Consider the following 17,147-nt stretch of genomic DNA (forward strand, 5'->3'; position numbering starts at 1 on the left):
CTCCTGTTGGTACTATAACTACATGTAGTTTTGTTACCAATTCCAGTCTCTGAAGAAGGAAGTTGACTGGGACCGGAGTAACGAAGACAAAGGTGGCGAGTCATCCACAGACTATCGAATACCGCATGAATCTGTGAGTATTCAGTACATTATATTTGTGTTGTACTCAGGCAAAGAGACCTTAGTAGGGTAGGTGTTTATATGTAAAGTGATATATTTGTATTTTTGATGAAACTATAAATGCCTGTCTCACTAAGGTTTATATTTATTTGAAACTATTTCATACAGATTTATTAACCTTTTGAACACTATTTGTATACCAACGAACAGTATATGACTGCATAATGGGTATGCACCAATAACCAGAGAATTGGAAACTAAAAAATATGCAAAATCAAACCAGAATAATCAAATTATATTTACCGAATGTCAGTCATTGATAAGGTAATGTTACTTATCCAAGTGATCTAGTACCTAAAACTGATTTTATTAGGATACCACAAAATTACGTCTGACTTTTCATATCTTATTTCATTGTGACATTTTCAACTAAAAGGTTGTCGATTGTCGATAAGGTTGATTTCAAATTGAAGCTTTTTGGAAATAGCATCTTATTGAAGTCGATAAAACGTCTGGTTGTGCAAGGAAGAGTGGGAGGTGACAGGGCTAGAGGAATATCGCCAATGAGATGGACCAACCAAATCAAAGCCAGTGTTTCAGCCACAAAAAACAAATGCTCACGGAAAGCAGCTCTATGGGAGAACTGGCGATGTGTTGTTAAGCGAGTCGTTCAAAAATTAACATAATGGCCACAACCCCTCTGTTAAAAGTGTAACAAACAAGATCTTATTGACAACCAACAATAAGTACCCTTTTGGTTGAAAATGAAACTTTTGTGTATATTAGGTGTTAATTTTCTGGGAAGGCATATCACTCAACAGTCTAGTTATGTAGCATAAATCTAATATAGTCATTAAATACATGACTTTATATTCGGTCCCATAGGCGATTGAATAGACGTCAGGATCATGACACGAACTATTCTATTTTAGTAAATAAATACAATATTGGCTATGTGATTATGTGAACTATTCTCGTGGTGCCTCTTGGATGCAGTGAAAAGACGTGTATTAAACATTTTACATTTAGTAGCATAAACTGACGACTAGACTGAGTGATGACTTAACAGACAATTTACTATTTAAATTTATTATAGTTAAATGTAAATAATAATTGGTGTTGGTGCTGTGTTCCTTGCTTGCTTTAATTTTGTTGGAGTTCAAAAGGTTATCAAGATAATATTTTCTTAAAGTCTCTTTAATTTGGAGGCTGAAATATTTTCTTTTCAATTATAATATTTACCATGTTGTTGTAGACTAGCTATTTTATTTTAAAGTTATCACAATAATGTTCGTAGTTTTCAGTGTCTCAAGAATATAGAATTCTGGAATTAGGAATATCTTTTTCGATAAGGTATAAAATGGTTAATTAACAATGTCCAGGAATATAACTGCCTTTATCATGCAGTGTATATAACTTTAATAACAGAGGATCGCACTTCCTTGCATTTCGTTCTTGGTGTTTTTTTCTTGATTACTAATGGCATTAAATACTTGATAAAACAAATTAGGATTGAACAACCTTTATATTGTGATAACTTTTTAATAGTATACTATATGTGCATTGTGCATGTTGTATATATTATGAAACAATGTTCTGTATCATGTATCTATTTCATAATAGATATTATATATACTTATTTCCCTGTATACCTATGTGCCGCTTACTACATTTCATGGACATATTTTTACGCTAGAAATTTCATTATTGTCAACGAAGCTGTTACATATTTATATACGAAGTAAGCATAGAGTGTTTACTCCATACATAGGTTTTGGTACCAAAACACTTATTATTTTCGTAATCAGTATCTACCATCGAGTAGCGGAATTATCAGTACCACTACTTGACACTAGATATCTTGTGTGGCGCGACTGACGAAAATTTTATTTCTCAACTATTTACAACTTTTATTACAAACAGAAGGAGTTGAAAATAGAGTTCGTTTTTTATATAATTAGCTGAAAATTGTTGAGCATTAGACTTTTCTTTCGTCGCAACATCTATTGTCAAGTAGCAGTACTGATAATTCCGCTACTCGATGCTAGATGTCGACTACGAAAATAATAAGCGTTTTGGTACCAAAACTGATGTATGGAGTGAGTCCTCTATGTATACTTCTTATTTCACTATGACGGAGCTGACGACTGCCAAATGCAAAAAAATGGCCGTTAGATTTTTTCGAGATATAACGGGGCTGGGCTGAGAAACCATGACCAAAAATAATATATATCATGGCACAAACAATTATAATAAAATTAAGTAACAATAAAATAAAAATATGTGAGTATATAAATAGAATAAAAATCTAGTAAAGACCAAAACACCCGCCAGTGTTTGAATTAAATAAAAATATCTTCTAAATTTAATGTTAATATAACAATATCGAGGTAAGTACAATATCTAAAAACCTAGTATCTGCGCCCCATTTTACCCACAGGTCCCTTTGAACCTATTTGAACTTAGTTGCTGGAGACAAAATTAAACAAATGGCAGACTTGATGCCTTAAGGTAGATACCTAAAGAAAGGCATCAAGCTAGGTCTACTAGTGATTAAAAATATGATTCAATCATTTGTAAAACTCTAAATAGTAAACTAACGGTTGTTAGACTCATTTTAAAGCTATCAAGCTATCATCAAAGTAAATTGGCGGCTTTTAGACTTTGATAGTTGAATATGAATAATATGTTTTTTATTAATATTGATTTATTTTTCACTAAGCTACATTTATTTTAATTAACCTAAAAATAACTTGAAATCGTAAAATGTATTTAAAAAGGTAAGGTCGAGTGGCTTTTCAACAGCTTTACTTTTATGTAATGAATAGAGATATTGTGCGTAGTACTCGTACTATGCTACGTGTATGCTTTATGATAATAAGAAACTTTACCTGACAACTCATTGCCAAAGTAGGTACCTACTTACTTCAAGCGAATAAACTCCTAGTAGTGCTGCGGTTAAAACGCTCGACCTTAACCTTTTCTTTTTCCTGGATGTATATATCCGTCCCTTCCACATTTCATATTTCTATATAATCTAAGCCACATAGCACATTACTAATAAAACTATTGACAGTTGGTCTTCCAATTACATACCTTGCCCAATCATTATGCAGTGTAGTTATTGGTGTTTTAAGTTGTGTGGACGTTGATTTCGAATTCAATGCATGCTTTTTTGATATGCTGCGCTATTTTGAACATCGAGTACTATGCCTTGCTGTCAAGAAGTTGACCTTCATATTGTTGGCCATCATTTTTATATCCATTCATTTTGTTTGATATGTATTTTGGGCAGATGTATATTTTAACTTTGGCCATATACATGCATTTGTTTGAGTTCGATTCGGTGATTCAGTGAGCGCGTTGCTAACCAACAAGGCATAACGCGTCGCGGCTCCCGCGTCACTCCTGCACTTTTATTGGGCAAAAATGAGCGTCAACTTCTTAGATAGACGATTAAAAATTAACCGAGACTGCATTACCATTTAGACAGTAGTGGTAGCGATATTGCACACATTTTGGTCCGTGGACAAAAAAGCAGACGAAAAAAGAAGTTGATGTTCTTTTTTGTGGTTGCAGGAGTACGAAGGGTCCGCTAGGGTGCGAATTGAGGAGGGGGAGAGAGGGTACCCGTGCATACACTGCGGCGCGGCGTTTCCCCACCAGAGCAAACTAACGCGGCACATACTGACCACGCACACGCTCGACACTCTGAAGTACCGGGACGCTATACTTGGGCGGCCGCTGGGGTTGCCGATGCTGGGTCAGTTCGCGGACCCGCCCTACATGTCCATGCCCACTGAGGAGTCGCCTATAGACCTGGACATCGGGCCGGTGGAGCCCGGGAACGTGGTGTTGTGCAAGTTCTGTGGCAAGAGTTTCCCGGATGTTTCATCGTTAATAGCCCACCTACCGGTGCATACCGGCGACCGACCGTTCAAATGTGAATTTTGCGGAAAGGCGTTTAAGCTGAGACATCATATGAAGGACCATTGTAGAGTGCATACTGGTAAGTTACTTACAAGTTTCTAAACAATCTATATATTAATTTATATTCACCATTTTGAGCGTCGCACGTTAACCATGCTCTCTGACGCCACAAATATACGACACTAAATTGTAATATTTTAGCTTTACCTATAATCAAATCCGATACAAAAGCAAAAAAAGTATTTACAGGAGCTCGGAAGCCAAGTACCAACCTACATTAGTTGAATACATAAAAACAAAGCTGTAAAGATATTTATGTAGTTTAGCCAAGGTTTACAGGTTTATTACAGTGCAATCCTTAATGGCGGTGTCGTATCTGGGGCAACATGATTTGACGTCTTGTGCGCTCAAAATATTTAAGTACCTATCGCATGATTAATTTTTCAAATCTTTATTACAGGTGAAAGGCCTTTTCGGTGTGTTTTATGTGGCAAAACCTTCTCTCGGTCGACTATCTTGAAGGCGCACGAGAAAACCCACTATCCAAAGTACGCGCGAAAATTCCTGTCGCCCAGTCCTGTGGACACCGAGGAGGAAAGCCCGCACCAATGAGTATGGGATGGCTATAGTGTACAATTGACGCGCGAGTGTATATTAACCAATAATATACATTATTATTGGACATAGTCAATGAGCGAGCAGTGGTAGAATTGAACAAATGGAGGACAATATGTTGTAATTTATTAAGAATGTGATTAAGCGCCGCAACTGTGATCTGAACGATATGATTAATATTTGATATTTCACTAATAGATAATTGTCACACAAAAGTGGTTACTTCTCAGTTTTCTTATTGAAGATGAGCGTTTATTTTTCTCATTTCGTTTGCTTATGTTTTATAAGCGTTTGGAACGTTAGGTGCTTTCTTTACGCTTTAGATAATATTGAAATCTCATCGTAGGATGAGCCTTGTAGACGGCATAGCCAAAGTTAGCTAGTGAAGTAAAACTTCTTTTTTTAATATTATTTGTTTTATATGTGAAAGAACATTTTAAAATGGAGAATGCGCTCATTATTCTGCTTCTTATTTTGAGAACGTTTCTTAAATGAGCTCTCATGTTTGGTTGCCATTTCAAAGCTTTTTAGTATCTACTAAACGAGGACTGTAAAATAATTGATTTAGAGCTGACGTAACCTTTAGAGACTTGCATTATTAAATTTATTATAAGTAGTTCATCTCTCAGAGTTGATTTGATAAACCAAATTAAAGATTGATAATGAGTGCTTTAATTATTATTATTAGAGACCATAGAACAATTGCACTCAATAAAATATAGTTTGTAATGATTAAAAATTAGGGATATGAGATTTTTACTAATTTTATGTCTTTCGAAGTAAATGACGCACGCTCCCCTGAGGTAATTCAAAAGCAATATTACGACATATAAAATGTACATAACATATAGTTTGATAATATCGGATTTATAGGAAATTTATTAGAACGTAACAATAATGCTTCAGTAGCTCCGTATTTGGTAACTTGGGGAGGGTTGTGGATGTGTGATCCTGGGAATCAAAGCTTTAAACGCTGTTTCTGTTCTGTCCGAATATAGTCTATGCCTCTTCATCCCAACGGTTCACTCTTTCGGAAGCACTGTTATGTTCTGGTTCCGCGAATTATATTGGCTACCATACGTGTCATGTTGAGATGTAAGAGGCATAGCCTGAATATATTAATATATATCAAATTTTCTATCTATTTTCATACTGCAGAACCATATTGTTTTATTGTACAGAAAGTTTCAAATGCTTTATTACTTAAATATAGTGAAAGTTGAATCGTTGATAATTCGGTTAGTTAAATATTAGATCAGCAGGGCCAGTTTACTTTTTATTACAAATACAATATACAGTACAATTTTTAAAATCTGTTATTACGAAGCATTTGAAACTTGTCTCACAACCACTGTGTTCAATATATTCAACAGAGTCAAATACAGGGATATTTTATGGATTATAATATTCATTTTAATTTATTTTTGTTTTTGACCGCGACTCAGTAGCCTAATGGCTTGCCGAAGTCTGTACAGAGGTTTATCCGCCACAAACATAATAACTATAATTTAACCAATTATTTTTGAACTAAAGCTTTGATTTGGTACTGATTGGAAAGTTGGCTCACTTTAGTCGTAAGTTTTCTTGTTATTATTTTTTTGTTCTTTATTGCTTACGGTACTCCCTTGTTCACGCAGTTTTATTTATTTAAATTAAGACCGAATATCACTATTGTAAAAAAAAAACGAATACATAATAGATATTAAACTAGTCGATAGATAAATACATACCCTTATAATGATTTTCAAAATCTATGTGACCTAAGTACATGGGGACATATCATCATTTTAACTATCAAAATCAAAGTGTTTTTGCACTTGTCTTAACATACGTAACTTGTTTAATTTTTGTATTGTTGGACTAGTAGGATAAAATATATTTAATATCAGATTCTGTTTAAATATAGGCGTTAAACACCTCTTAACGTGTATAAGAGGATTAGTAGCTGATTATTTGGAAAAATATCAAATGAAAGTATTATAGTTAATTAGGAAAAGAACTGTGATATATAAAAAAGTAAGGACACCATCTGGGAGTTAAAATTTCGATCTCAGAATGTGATTTGAGTCGTATTCGCGTTTCGGACCTCAATGGTCGATGTGTTTTAAAAGGATATTTTGTGATCTATGGTTTTAATAACTCGTCTTTTAATTTTTTTACTTATGGAGATTTATGAGATAAAATTAAGTATCTAAATTTAGGTTTAGGCCTCTTCAAAACGATTTTATTATAATGATCATTTATAAATTTAATAATATGCTAAATGAATTTATAGAGAAAACATATTATTGAAAAACACGACTCCTACGTGTCTTTTCTATAAATATTTCTTTATTAGGCGTTTTGTAATAAAGGACTTAGGTGATGCACAGTACCTAAAACGCCTAACATTCCGAAATTATTCCAGTGTGGGCAAAAATATTATTTTTATGCAAATGCCACCGATACTTCGTAGTTGTACTTATAATGTATTTGTTAAGTATACTGTCTTAAATATATGATCAATGTCCTTATTTCTTTATGTTTGGGAGTACCGTTCGCATATATTCATGCTTGTTTGATTCAATGGAATGTAAAGATACTAAAGATATTGTAATTGTATTGAAATTATGATGTGGTAGTGTTATAGGAGCTCTTCCAAATGCACGTGGTAAGGTTAATTAGGTATAGATTGCGCAGTAATTGTGTACGATACTTGGTTTAAATGGTTTGGTAAAATGTAAATGTGTTTGTGCGCGTCTACGTTTAGGATCACTTATAAATAACTTTGAGTACATTCCACTTACATTTACTGTACACTTTCAAGTTTGATTTCAGAGTATTTGTCGTTTGTGTATTTGGCGCAGTCGGTAGGGGTGGTCCCGCCATTTTACAAATCAAATGATACAAAATTTGTCTCTGTTATAGATTAAGATGTCTCTAAAAATAATAGTATTTTTACATACTACATCAGACTTACATTAAGAAAAAAATATGTGCGATTGCAAACATTAAACGACAAATCACTATTAATTAATTATTTCTTGAAAACAGCAATTGTTCAATATCATGTGTTCAAAAGAGCAGATGGAATTTTATGGAGTCATTTAAAAGTACTTTACTTTACCCTTTATCTAAATTATTAGTGAATTTGCCACGTCATGGAGGCGGAAAAACAAAATTCAAAGTTCGTATTTAAATTTATGAAGTGTAAATGCATTTTAGAAATAGATTGGTAGATGCGCTACTTCCCGGAGCTAGAATGGTCAAAAATGTCTCAAAGGCAAGAAAATGAAATAAAAAAAAAATACACGAGAATGTTGCTATTTGAAAAGCTGCACTCTTTTTATTTTTTGGAGTCTAACGTTACCAAACTTTATAGTAATATGAAAACCTTGATTAATGTTCCTCTTCTTATTTTAAGAAAGATTGAATATTTACAATTTACATAAATAAATAATAGCAATAATGTCAGTAATAATGAAGCGAATTATCAAATTTGTACGAGTTTTTATCGAAATAGTTTAATAATAGAACAGAATACAGTTGAAAGGCTATTTTGTTTCCTAACTTTCAGAGGTACTATTTATTAATAATCAATTAATATTTATGAATGATAATATTAATAGAATTATATCTTTATGTATTGACGTTGTAAATAGGCAGTGTGATGAATGTTGTTAGTCAATTGTAACATACATAACGAGAACAATAGATTCTACGACCCCCAAGTGCAGTTATTCAAATTTTAACATTAACCTAATGTTGCCACGCCCTGCGATCACTCACGCCGTTAGCACAACTACATTTAATATACATATAGCATATGTATGTATATATGGTTACTTAGAAGTTTTCTTAAGTATCTACAGTGCATGATAACTAAAAACACTAGCACGATCTCTTGTTTTCAAAATTAGATTTAATGTAGATTCATTTTATATCAAATTGTGACCACAGTTTTATATTTAGAGTGCCTCTTGCCTATACAAGACTTATATAAAGGCTGCAAATCACGGAATATTATATGTAGCGAATAAACTATAGTAAAAGTTGTACATTTTATGGTGAAAATTGTAACTTGAGTTATGATATGTAGCCAGCGGGGCGAAGTATATTCGAGAGGTTTGAGTCGAGCATTCCCGGGTGGGCGATCTCCGCAGCACCGGATCGCTTGACCACTCCGAGGATAGCGCATTCCAATCTTGTGATATTATTCGCCGAACAGCCAGGGGTACTTTCATACATACATTAACAATAGTTTTATTTAAAGTAGCCTTTAGAATATTACATTAAGTTTCGTCCACGAGAGTTGTGTAGGTATTTGTAGTGGGAGCGTTAATTGTTACTTTAAATTAACCTACCATTTTTAAGTGGCATACCTAAATATAGAACTAAATTGCAATTTTTCTAAGTTCCTGTAGGTTTATTGTATATTGTACAATTTGTTTTAATAATAATGTGTTTAATATAAATGATTTAGATTTAAAATGTTTGTGACTACTATATATGTTAGCGTAATATTTAAAACAGCATAAGTTATAAGAGTAAAAGTCCCGACAACATAGGCGTGACAAATATAACATTATGTCAAAAAGATGAATGTTTATCTTGTATTGATTGAGTTTACTAGTATCTTTGCTGTTTTGAAAATTACGCTATCAACCATTTTTATTCAGCACAAGTTCAAATAATGTAGGTCCACTTAATTTATAGAATTGTTTCTTCACCGAGAAATCGATGGATTTTCATAAGCTGTTTTATTTAACAATCATTGTTGACATTGTAGATTAGAGAAAATCTGTTTTGCCTTTTAACAATATTATCTATTGATAGTTCATAATGTTGTAACAAAAAGCTGAATTTTGTTAAATATATATTGCAGCAATCATAGTTACAGAATATCAAAAAGAACGAGGATCAAATTGGTGTAATATTTCGTCAATTGTGCAACAGTCTTAACCAAGACCCTTTGCTGTTGATCATTGTAACTTTTGAAACAAATATAAGCATATCATAGCTGTAAAAATACAATTTTGACAAATAAAAGCTCTACAATCATTACAAAACTCGTCTTTTGTTTCTAATCCATCTAGATACGAACGAGGTACGTTTCTTTTTTTTCTGTAACTTCTACGGTAATACTATGTCGCTAGACTTTCTATGACTAATAAAGAACTATTTATTTTACAGATGTGTCTGGACATGACATGCAGTTCACCCAGTATCCCGAGTCCCATTCCACCGCGAAGCCCTACCGCTCTACCGATCTGGTCCCCGTTACTCGCGTTACAAGCATGCCGCTTACGCAGGTATCTTAGCGATGACTGCATGACTTACCAAAACAGGCACCTCCTCCACTCGGAGAGACGCCGATGTGGAGTATGCCTCGCCTCATTTCCCTCTACGTGGCTCCTGGAGCGCCACGCCGCCCTGCAGCACGCGTCGCAGACCTCTTGCGACGATAAACCATTTGTTTGCGAACAATGTGGACAAAGCTACAGATATAGGTCCGCTTATGTAAAACACAGAGAGCAAAATCACCGAGCTAGGCTACCGGCTGACAAACTATTCACCTGCGACGTCTGCGGAATGCAGTTCCGCTACCTAAAGTCATTCAAAAAACACCGTCTGAACCATACTTTAGAGCGACTTCACACAAAGAACACCGATCAGAGTGACAGTTTGGATCAAGTTTCTAGCACAAACGAGGCTTTGTTAGGTCGCTGTGGTGAAATGGACCTTTCCATTAAAAAGAAAAACAGACCTGAAAGCACCAGAAGCCCTCCGATTGAAGTTCATGATGAACAAGACAGTACCGTTGATTCGAATGGCCCATCAGACTCCATAGTGACAGTTGACGATTCGACTGACTGCAGGAACTCGAGTGCCGAAAGTGAGAGCAAACGAGACGACACTCCCTCGGAAGAGAGAAGGCGCGTTCCAGTTTCATTTGCCAGCGTTAGTTCAATCGCAGATAGTTCAGAGAGCGAGTCTCGAGCTGATAGCAAACATGACAGCGCGAGTCCACATTCGGGAATTATGGGATTCTTGCAAAGTGATGATAGGCAACGAGATAGGGAGAGGAGATTTGCATGCCCATTTTGCGGGAAATGCGTTAGGTCCAAAGAGAATTTAAAGTTGCACGTGAGGAAGCACACCGGGGAGCGACCGTTCGTGTGTTTGTTCTGCGGGCGCGCGTTCGGGGGCAAGAGCGACCTGACTCGGCACCTCCGTATTCACACCGGTGAGAGGCCGTACCACTGCGAGGCCTGCGGCAAGTGCTTCGCGCGGGCCGACTACCTGTCCAAGCACTTGACCACTCACGTGCACAACGCGCGCTGATCCGCCGCAGCCGACGCCTCTGCACCGACCGGACCGTCCTCCGTTCAATATTCGCATACCTCTATATTTATTGACCGAGTCATATTATAACATTAAATCGGAATATTTTTTAAAACATTTTTAAACTTTACACGACGATATTAAGCAGGTTTTATTAATAGCTCACAGGACTGTTTTTATTTTAGAGTTATTTAAGAATAAGTAGTTAATTGAGGAATTTTTGATAATTATCTAAGAGGATACACTTTGGAACGTCAAAGATAACAAGAAGTGGTTGCACAAGAGTTATATACAGTTGATCGCTTGTATGCCTTACAGACCTAGACTTTCAAGATATTAATGTTTTGCATGTCCGCGTCAGAATAACGGACCGGATAGAATATTTGTTTGTCTGAGTCTGTATGCGATATTGCGTCGATTGCACCTTATATTTCTTGCTATAGTATTCTTCTACCACACAGAAAAGGAATTATTACTTACACTCTTAAAATTCAACTAAAATGTAAATTAACCTAGATTATTTTTTAATCCTATTTATTTTAGCTTTCTTGTAATTCTTATTTGGAAAGTGCAACGGTGTCGATAGGTATTCGGTTTCGTATAAGAACACATTAATAAATGAAGTCACCGTCCCATGTATCCAATTCTTACGACGGAAAAGGATAAATACAAATATTTAATAAAATTACCTACTTTTTAATCGTAAGTTTAGTAGGTATAATTTCACAAGTCAACCAGTTAGGGTGTAAGGTTAATTTTATTTCTTTGGCGCAGCACATTATTCAGATCGGATTTGTTTGTATGATGTGCTCGATCCGTTGCAGAGTGATCTAATGCAATACAAACGGGTGATAATGTTATTATAATATAAATACGTAATTGATATATTATTTTATTCATTACGACAGCGCCACTTATGTTTCTGTAACGGAAGTGCTTCACATAGTTTCTTTTGCCATATTTTTATATGTCATTGTAATTTTAAGATTGAAGTAACTCATTCCATGAAGAGTATCTAGAAAATTGGTAGTTGCGATGATAGATACATAAGTAGGAGAATGCAAAAGCTGTGATTTGTACGATTAAGACCAGTCAACCAGTTTAGGACATCGAAAAAGTTTTGTATAATTTAAAATATGATATAAGCAAATAATTTTAAAGAGCGATTAAATAAGTAAAGCTAGGTATAAGAAATCTCTCTGTGCCAAAATATTTACCTCATACAAATAAACAGTGAAGTATATTATAAAGGATTTTTTGCCGTGCTACCTATATTAATATTAAATGCAAGTGACGGAATCACTTTTTTTTTATTAATATGGACATGCCTGACGAATCTGGTTTGATTTTATAGATAATAATTTAATAATATGTACAATTTATACAATTAGTTCAAAGTTATAGCATTTTTACTTGTTCTATGTATTTACTACATGAAATAAAACCACTTTTTCGTCCAGTCGAACCGAAAGCTCCTACGTTAGGTAAGGAGTTGGCGACTCTAAATAAGTTACTGTGTTTTAGTACAAATATACTGGCCTGCATATTCACTACAGTATGCTAATACGCGACATTAGTCGCTCTTAGACGATGTCAACTGCCGCAAATGTGATAATCTTTGTTGTTACTCTCAAAAAGGAGATTGGGTGGAAAATAAAAGGTTGTTCTTTCAATCTCAATACACCTGCATTCAGCAGAAGTGAATTTGTAGCCTGTAATAGGTACATGAACACGAAAAAAACAAGAATTAAAAAAAAAAAAACAACCGTTGAATTAAAAGAAAAAATGCTCTATTTTCTGTGCAACCTCCTTTTCAACTAGATTCCAAAGTAACTATACAGTGTCAATTATGTACATTATTATATAGAATAAGTGATTTAATACCGGCATTTTAAAAGTAAGTAATTTTATTAATTGCTTGCGGGCCAGTATTTTTCTGAGAATAATGCAATAGACATTGTAAAATAGTTCTCATAATCTACATTTTAAGTGTATTGTATTTTATGATAATAGCAGCCAATGCAACGAAGTTGAAAGAAATGGGAAACAATATTATTTAATTCATATACCTGCCTTACGGTCTGAATTCTAACTAATGATTTTCAATCGTATATGTATAGCTTCCGTTTGATAATTGTTATTTCATATGAAAGATACAGTTGAATATGGATGTACTGTTATATTATAATTATTTAAGTTTGCCAGAGGGATTTAATAAGTAATATTTAGGTAGTCGAAAACTTCTAAGTATAAACGAGAAGCAATACTCTGAATTTTTATTTTTACTACTATTTTAATACTCTTTACAGAAGGAATAAGTCGACTGGTCAATATTAGGACACGTGCACTAGTTTTGTGCTCTTATTAATAATTATCTTTTCTCGAAATTCAACGCGAGGTTAATATAATTAGAAGAAATGCACTACACCAACGACTCGCACTTTGATATTGTTGATCAGTTTTCGTGTTTTTTCTGTAAATATTGAAGTTTTTCAACAATACCATCGAAATAAACAATGAAATACCATGTATAACTAATGGAAACAAAATGTGTATAATGTAGATATTTGCCATTACGTCAAATTTAAACAATATGATATATTAATATTCAAAATTGATGTTGACTGTTTTTATAATTATATGATCGGTAGTTACTTGATGTTGTGGTGTAATTAGTGTCTTATAGGTATAAGGTTATTAACCACTCACATTTGCTCTCAGCGTTGCTGTAATGTTCTCTGATAGAACCCCCATTGTTGCCAGTTTTATACAATATGTAAGTAGGTATCCATTTTGATATTCCATGATATTAATAATTAGAACATCAAGTCAACGCTTCGGCAATTATGAGTGGTTCATTATTTTGAACTCTCTTAGTGTTAACTATTGGTGTGGTATTCTTTATATTTGTTCATGTAATATAAATATCTCTAATATAAATAATTTTAAATCAGATTCATAATTATACTCAGCACTGCAGAGGATTGTAAATATGCGAGTACTAACCAGGACAAATGTGATAAACTAGAATGTAAGGGTTCTCTTTTGTTTAGTTTTATAATTATTGTGAGGAAGGTTTTACCATTATTATTTAAAAAAAAAAATATTACATATCTTCTCACAACACATGCGTTATTTTAAACATGGTAAATTTTGTTATTTGCCATATTTCAACTTCAGACTTTAGTGTTTTATCTAAATGGGCATTATGTGTTGTATACGTTTTGATGGGGCTTCTAGGTGGAACTTTTGGAGACCTACCTCGACTCTTACCAAAGTCTGGCCCTAACCATATGCTAAAGTAAGGTTTGGTCTCGGAATTCGGTTAAATAATAGGTACGGTGACGCACAATTTTACCACAGTAAATCGTTATATCTCCGTCCAATCTAAATATTTAATAATTTGAACTATGAGTGTCTTTCATTTTCAAACATGGACAGAAGTATGTTATTTATAATAGCATGACCATTAACTCCGCAAACTTTGCCAGTTTTCTGATGATTTTTTAAATAGTTCGTTGTTTGTGAAGCACGTTAATAATCTAGGAATACGATGTGACGAAGTAGCGACTTATCGAATGAGACGATTCGGTAGAAGTCCGTTCTGTAAGGGCTCTCTCCGTAGGCATTAAATCGTAAATAGCGAGGTGGGGTGATGATTGTGATATTAATTTAAGTCGCAACAGTGGCCGAGAAATATCTCCAGCGTACGCGATTCAATGAAGACCGATTCTAGACTGATTTTTGGGTAGAAGAAAAGTAGGCCAGAAGTTTCGCCGTTTGTAAAATCGTAGCGAATTAAAATAAAATATAGATTGATTTTAACGTTTTAAAAGCCAAAACAACGCAATAGTTCATGATATCAAAACAATAAGAGAGTTTACATACTTAAGTTTTAAACATAACATATACAGATTTTTTTATATACCAATCTTAAATTATTTTTCAGATGTATTGATTTTTATACGTCTCCATATACAACGTTGAATAGAGGTAAGTGTAGGTATCGTAGATGGGTCTATTAACCGCGTGGTGCTACAATGTGTAATGATATGTGATAGAAACTGTTCTACAGAGACATTTTATTTATTGAAACTTCCATAGGTAATTAAATTATAAACTACATAAAAATACTGAAAACAGCATCAGCAATAATTTTGTTTAGATGTTATTACATAAGGGTTTTTTTGGTACAGTATTTTTAAAAGTATCTTGTGTCAGTTGTGTCTCTAAGAAGCAACGTATTCAATATTGTAAGATTGTGTTGGTGTACGGTGCTTAGCCATTCGGATAGAAAAATGGATTACGCAATTTGGTTGCCGTGCCCTTGGAAGCTAAGAGGTTATATGTATTGGTTAAATGTAAAGGACATTGGACCTATAGCTTCCAAGGCGCAACTAGGAAGATTGATGCTAGGCGAGGCGAGCCTAGGCGAATTGCTTCAAATTATTTCCGCATTCGCGGTAAATGTGCAAATATAATTTCGTCGTATAAGGCAGAACCTGCCTGATAAGTAGCTAGTAAAATTTCCATAGCAACCATTTGTCAATAGGCAACAATAGTTTATTGAAGTTCGTATTTTATTGTATGTTGATTGTTGTAGGACCTTATTAACAATTTACAGATTTTTACACTAGGTCCCCTTATTTCGTTCTTGTATGGATTAAACATTGACTTCGAAGTAAAAAAAAACACGAAAATAATTATTGTCTCGTTTAAACGATAATAAAGTGACATGATTAATGTTTAGATACTTATGTATTTTCAACTAAAAACGGAAAAAACAAATTTATGTAGTTTGAGTTATGATTATGATAGACAATCTGTGGCCTGATTTATATTATTATACAGTCAAGAGCAATGAAAATGTGACTCTTAACAAACGTAAATAATTTTCATACAAAGCGAACTCATTCTTATTGCTTTTGAGTGTAGACTTAATTTAATTTTTATTTTGTTATAATCAAGTAGTCGTTAGTAAAAATTTGCTGTTTTGTAAATTAATATATTTTTATTATTATTTTACCTCGTCAATTTTCAGATAATATTATTGTTAAAGGTGTCATGTTTTTTTTATATTTGTAAGATGATTGATAACCCAACAATGTGAGATCGTTTATTTAACACAATGTCAACCGATAAAATAGTCCAATTCATTTGTGTATCTTGTCCATTGTCCAAATTAACTTAGGCATAGTTCCATATTTTGGATGTGTATTATATCTACGATTTAAATTAAAAGCTATTGTGTATATTATTTCATTCAATATCGATGTGCAAAATTATAGTAAATGTCTTGGATCTCTAAAAATAAGAAAAAAAAAAGACAAAAATACTTTACAAAATTTCTAAATGTGCAATAAATGTGTGTTGTAGTGTTACCATTAGGCGTAAAATTTTCAGCGACAAAAACATTTTTACTGGAACACGCAAATGTGTAAATTGGCAATTTGTGTGTTCAACATGTATTTGATCTCATTATTAAATTAGTAAATGTGTTTTTGTGGCACAATAAATTGAATATTTGGCACTTTAAAAAAGGCACATTTTCCTAAAGTAATTGAAAAACGGTTTGAAAACGTGTTGAAAATGGATTTGTTGGTAATTAATTTCATAATGAAATATATTTGTTTCATTAATTGAAACGTCTTTTATTTGTATTGTTACCCAATTCCATCAATACCTACTAGGTGATACCTAGTCATACCTACATAGATATGATTCACTTACAACTCGCATTAGTTATAGGTACTTAGGTACAAAATTAGTAAAGCCCCTCTTCTAAGTAGTGTAGTAGTGACGTGTTTAGATAGACAATCCTTGTTTGAATTTTTTTTAACATAAACCTTTGCTGTACCTTCGCTTTCGCTTAATTTCGCTTGGAATGTCCACTTACAATTAAATCATTCCTATATAAATGGTTGTCAATGTTAAGTTATTTATTTTTTACCATACCACCTCGTAAATGTTTATTCAAAACCTGCATTTTATCCACAAGAGTGGCCAAGAAATTTGATGCAAATTTTGAGTTGTTTCCTCTTGTTCGCTGGTGGAATTGACTTAAGTGATGTTTCTGAATGATAAATATTTAATAGCGTTCATTTGAATTTGATTTGTAATATTGAATGGTTGAATTTTGGAATCTTTAAATTAATAAA

At 33.6% G+C, this 17,147-nt stretch overlaps 2 protein-coding genes across 2 annotated transcripts; both read left to right on the plus strand.

The window, feature by feature from the left end:
• Positions 1–46: 46 nt before the first annotated feature.
• Positions 47–9,713, plus strand: LOC133520697 (zinc finger protein 768-like; the record flags this gene model as incomplete). Its single annotated transcript, XM_061855310.1, is given in 3 exon segments — positions 47–133; positions 3,700–4,129; positions 4,511–9,713. Coding segments are annotated over 3 exon segments (669 nt in total), but the record flags the coding sequence as incomplete, so codon positions are not given.
• Positions 9,714–9,849: 136 nt separating this feature from the next.
• Positions 9,850–10,989, plus strand: LOC133520322 (zinc finger protein 418-like). Its single transcript, XM_061854694.1, has one exon. The coding sequence runs from the start codon at positions 9,850–9,852 to the stop codon at positions 10,987–10,989; it is 1,140 nt and encodes a 379-aa protein (XP_061710678.1).
• Positions 10,990–17,147: the final 6,158 nt, after the last annotated feature.

The sequence above is a fragment of the Cydia pomonella genome, chromosome 8 (assembly GCF_033807575.1).
Source record: "Cydia pomonella isolate Wapato2018A chromosome 8, ilCydPomo1, whole genome shotgun sequence".
NCBI lineage: Eukaryota > Metazoa > Arthropoda > Insecta > Lepidoptera > Tortricidae > Cydia > Cydia pomonella.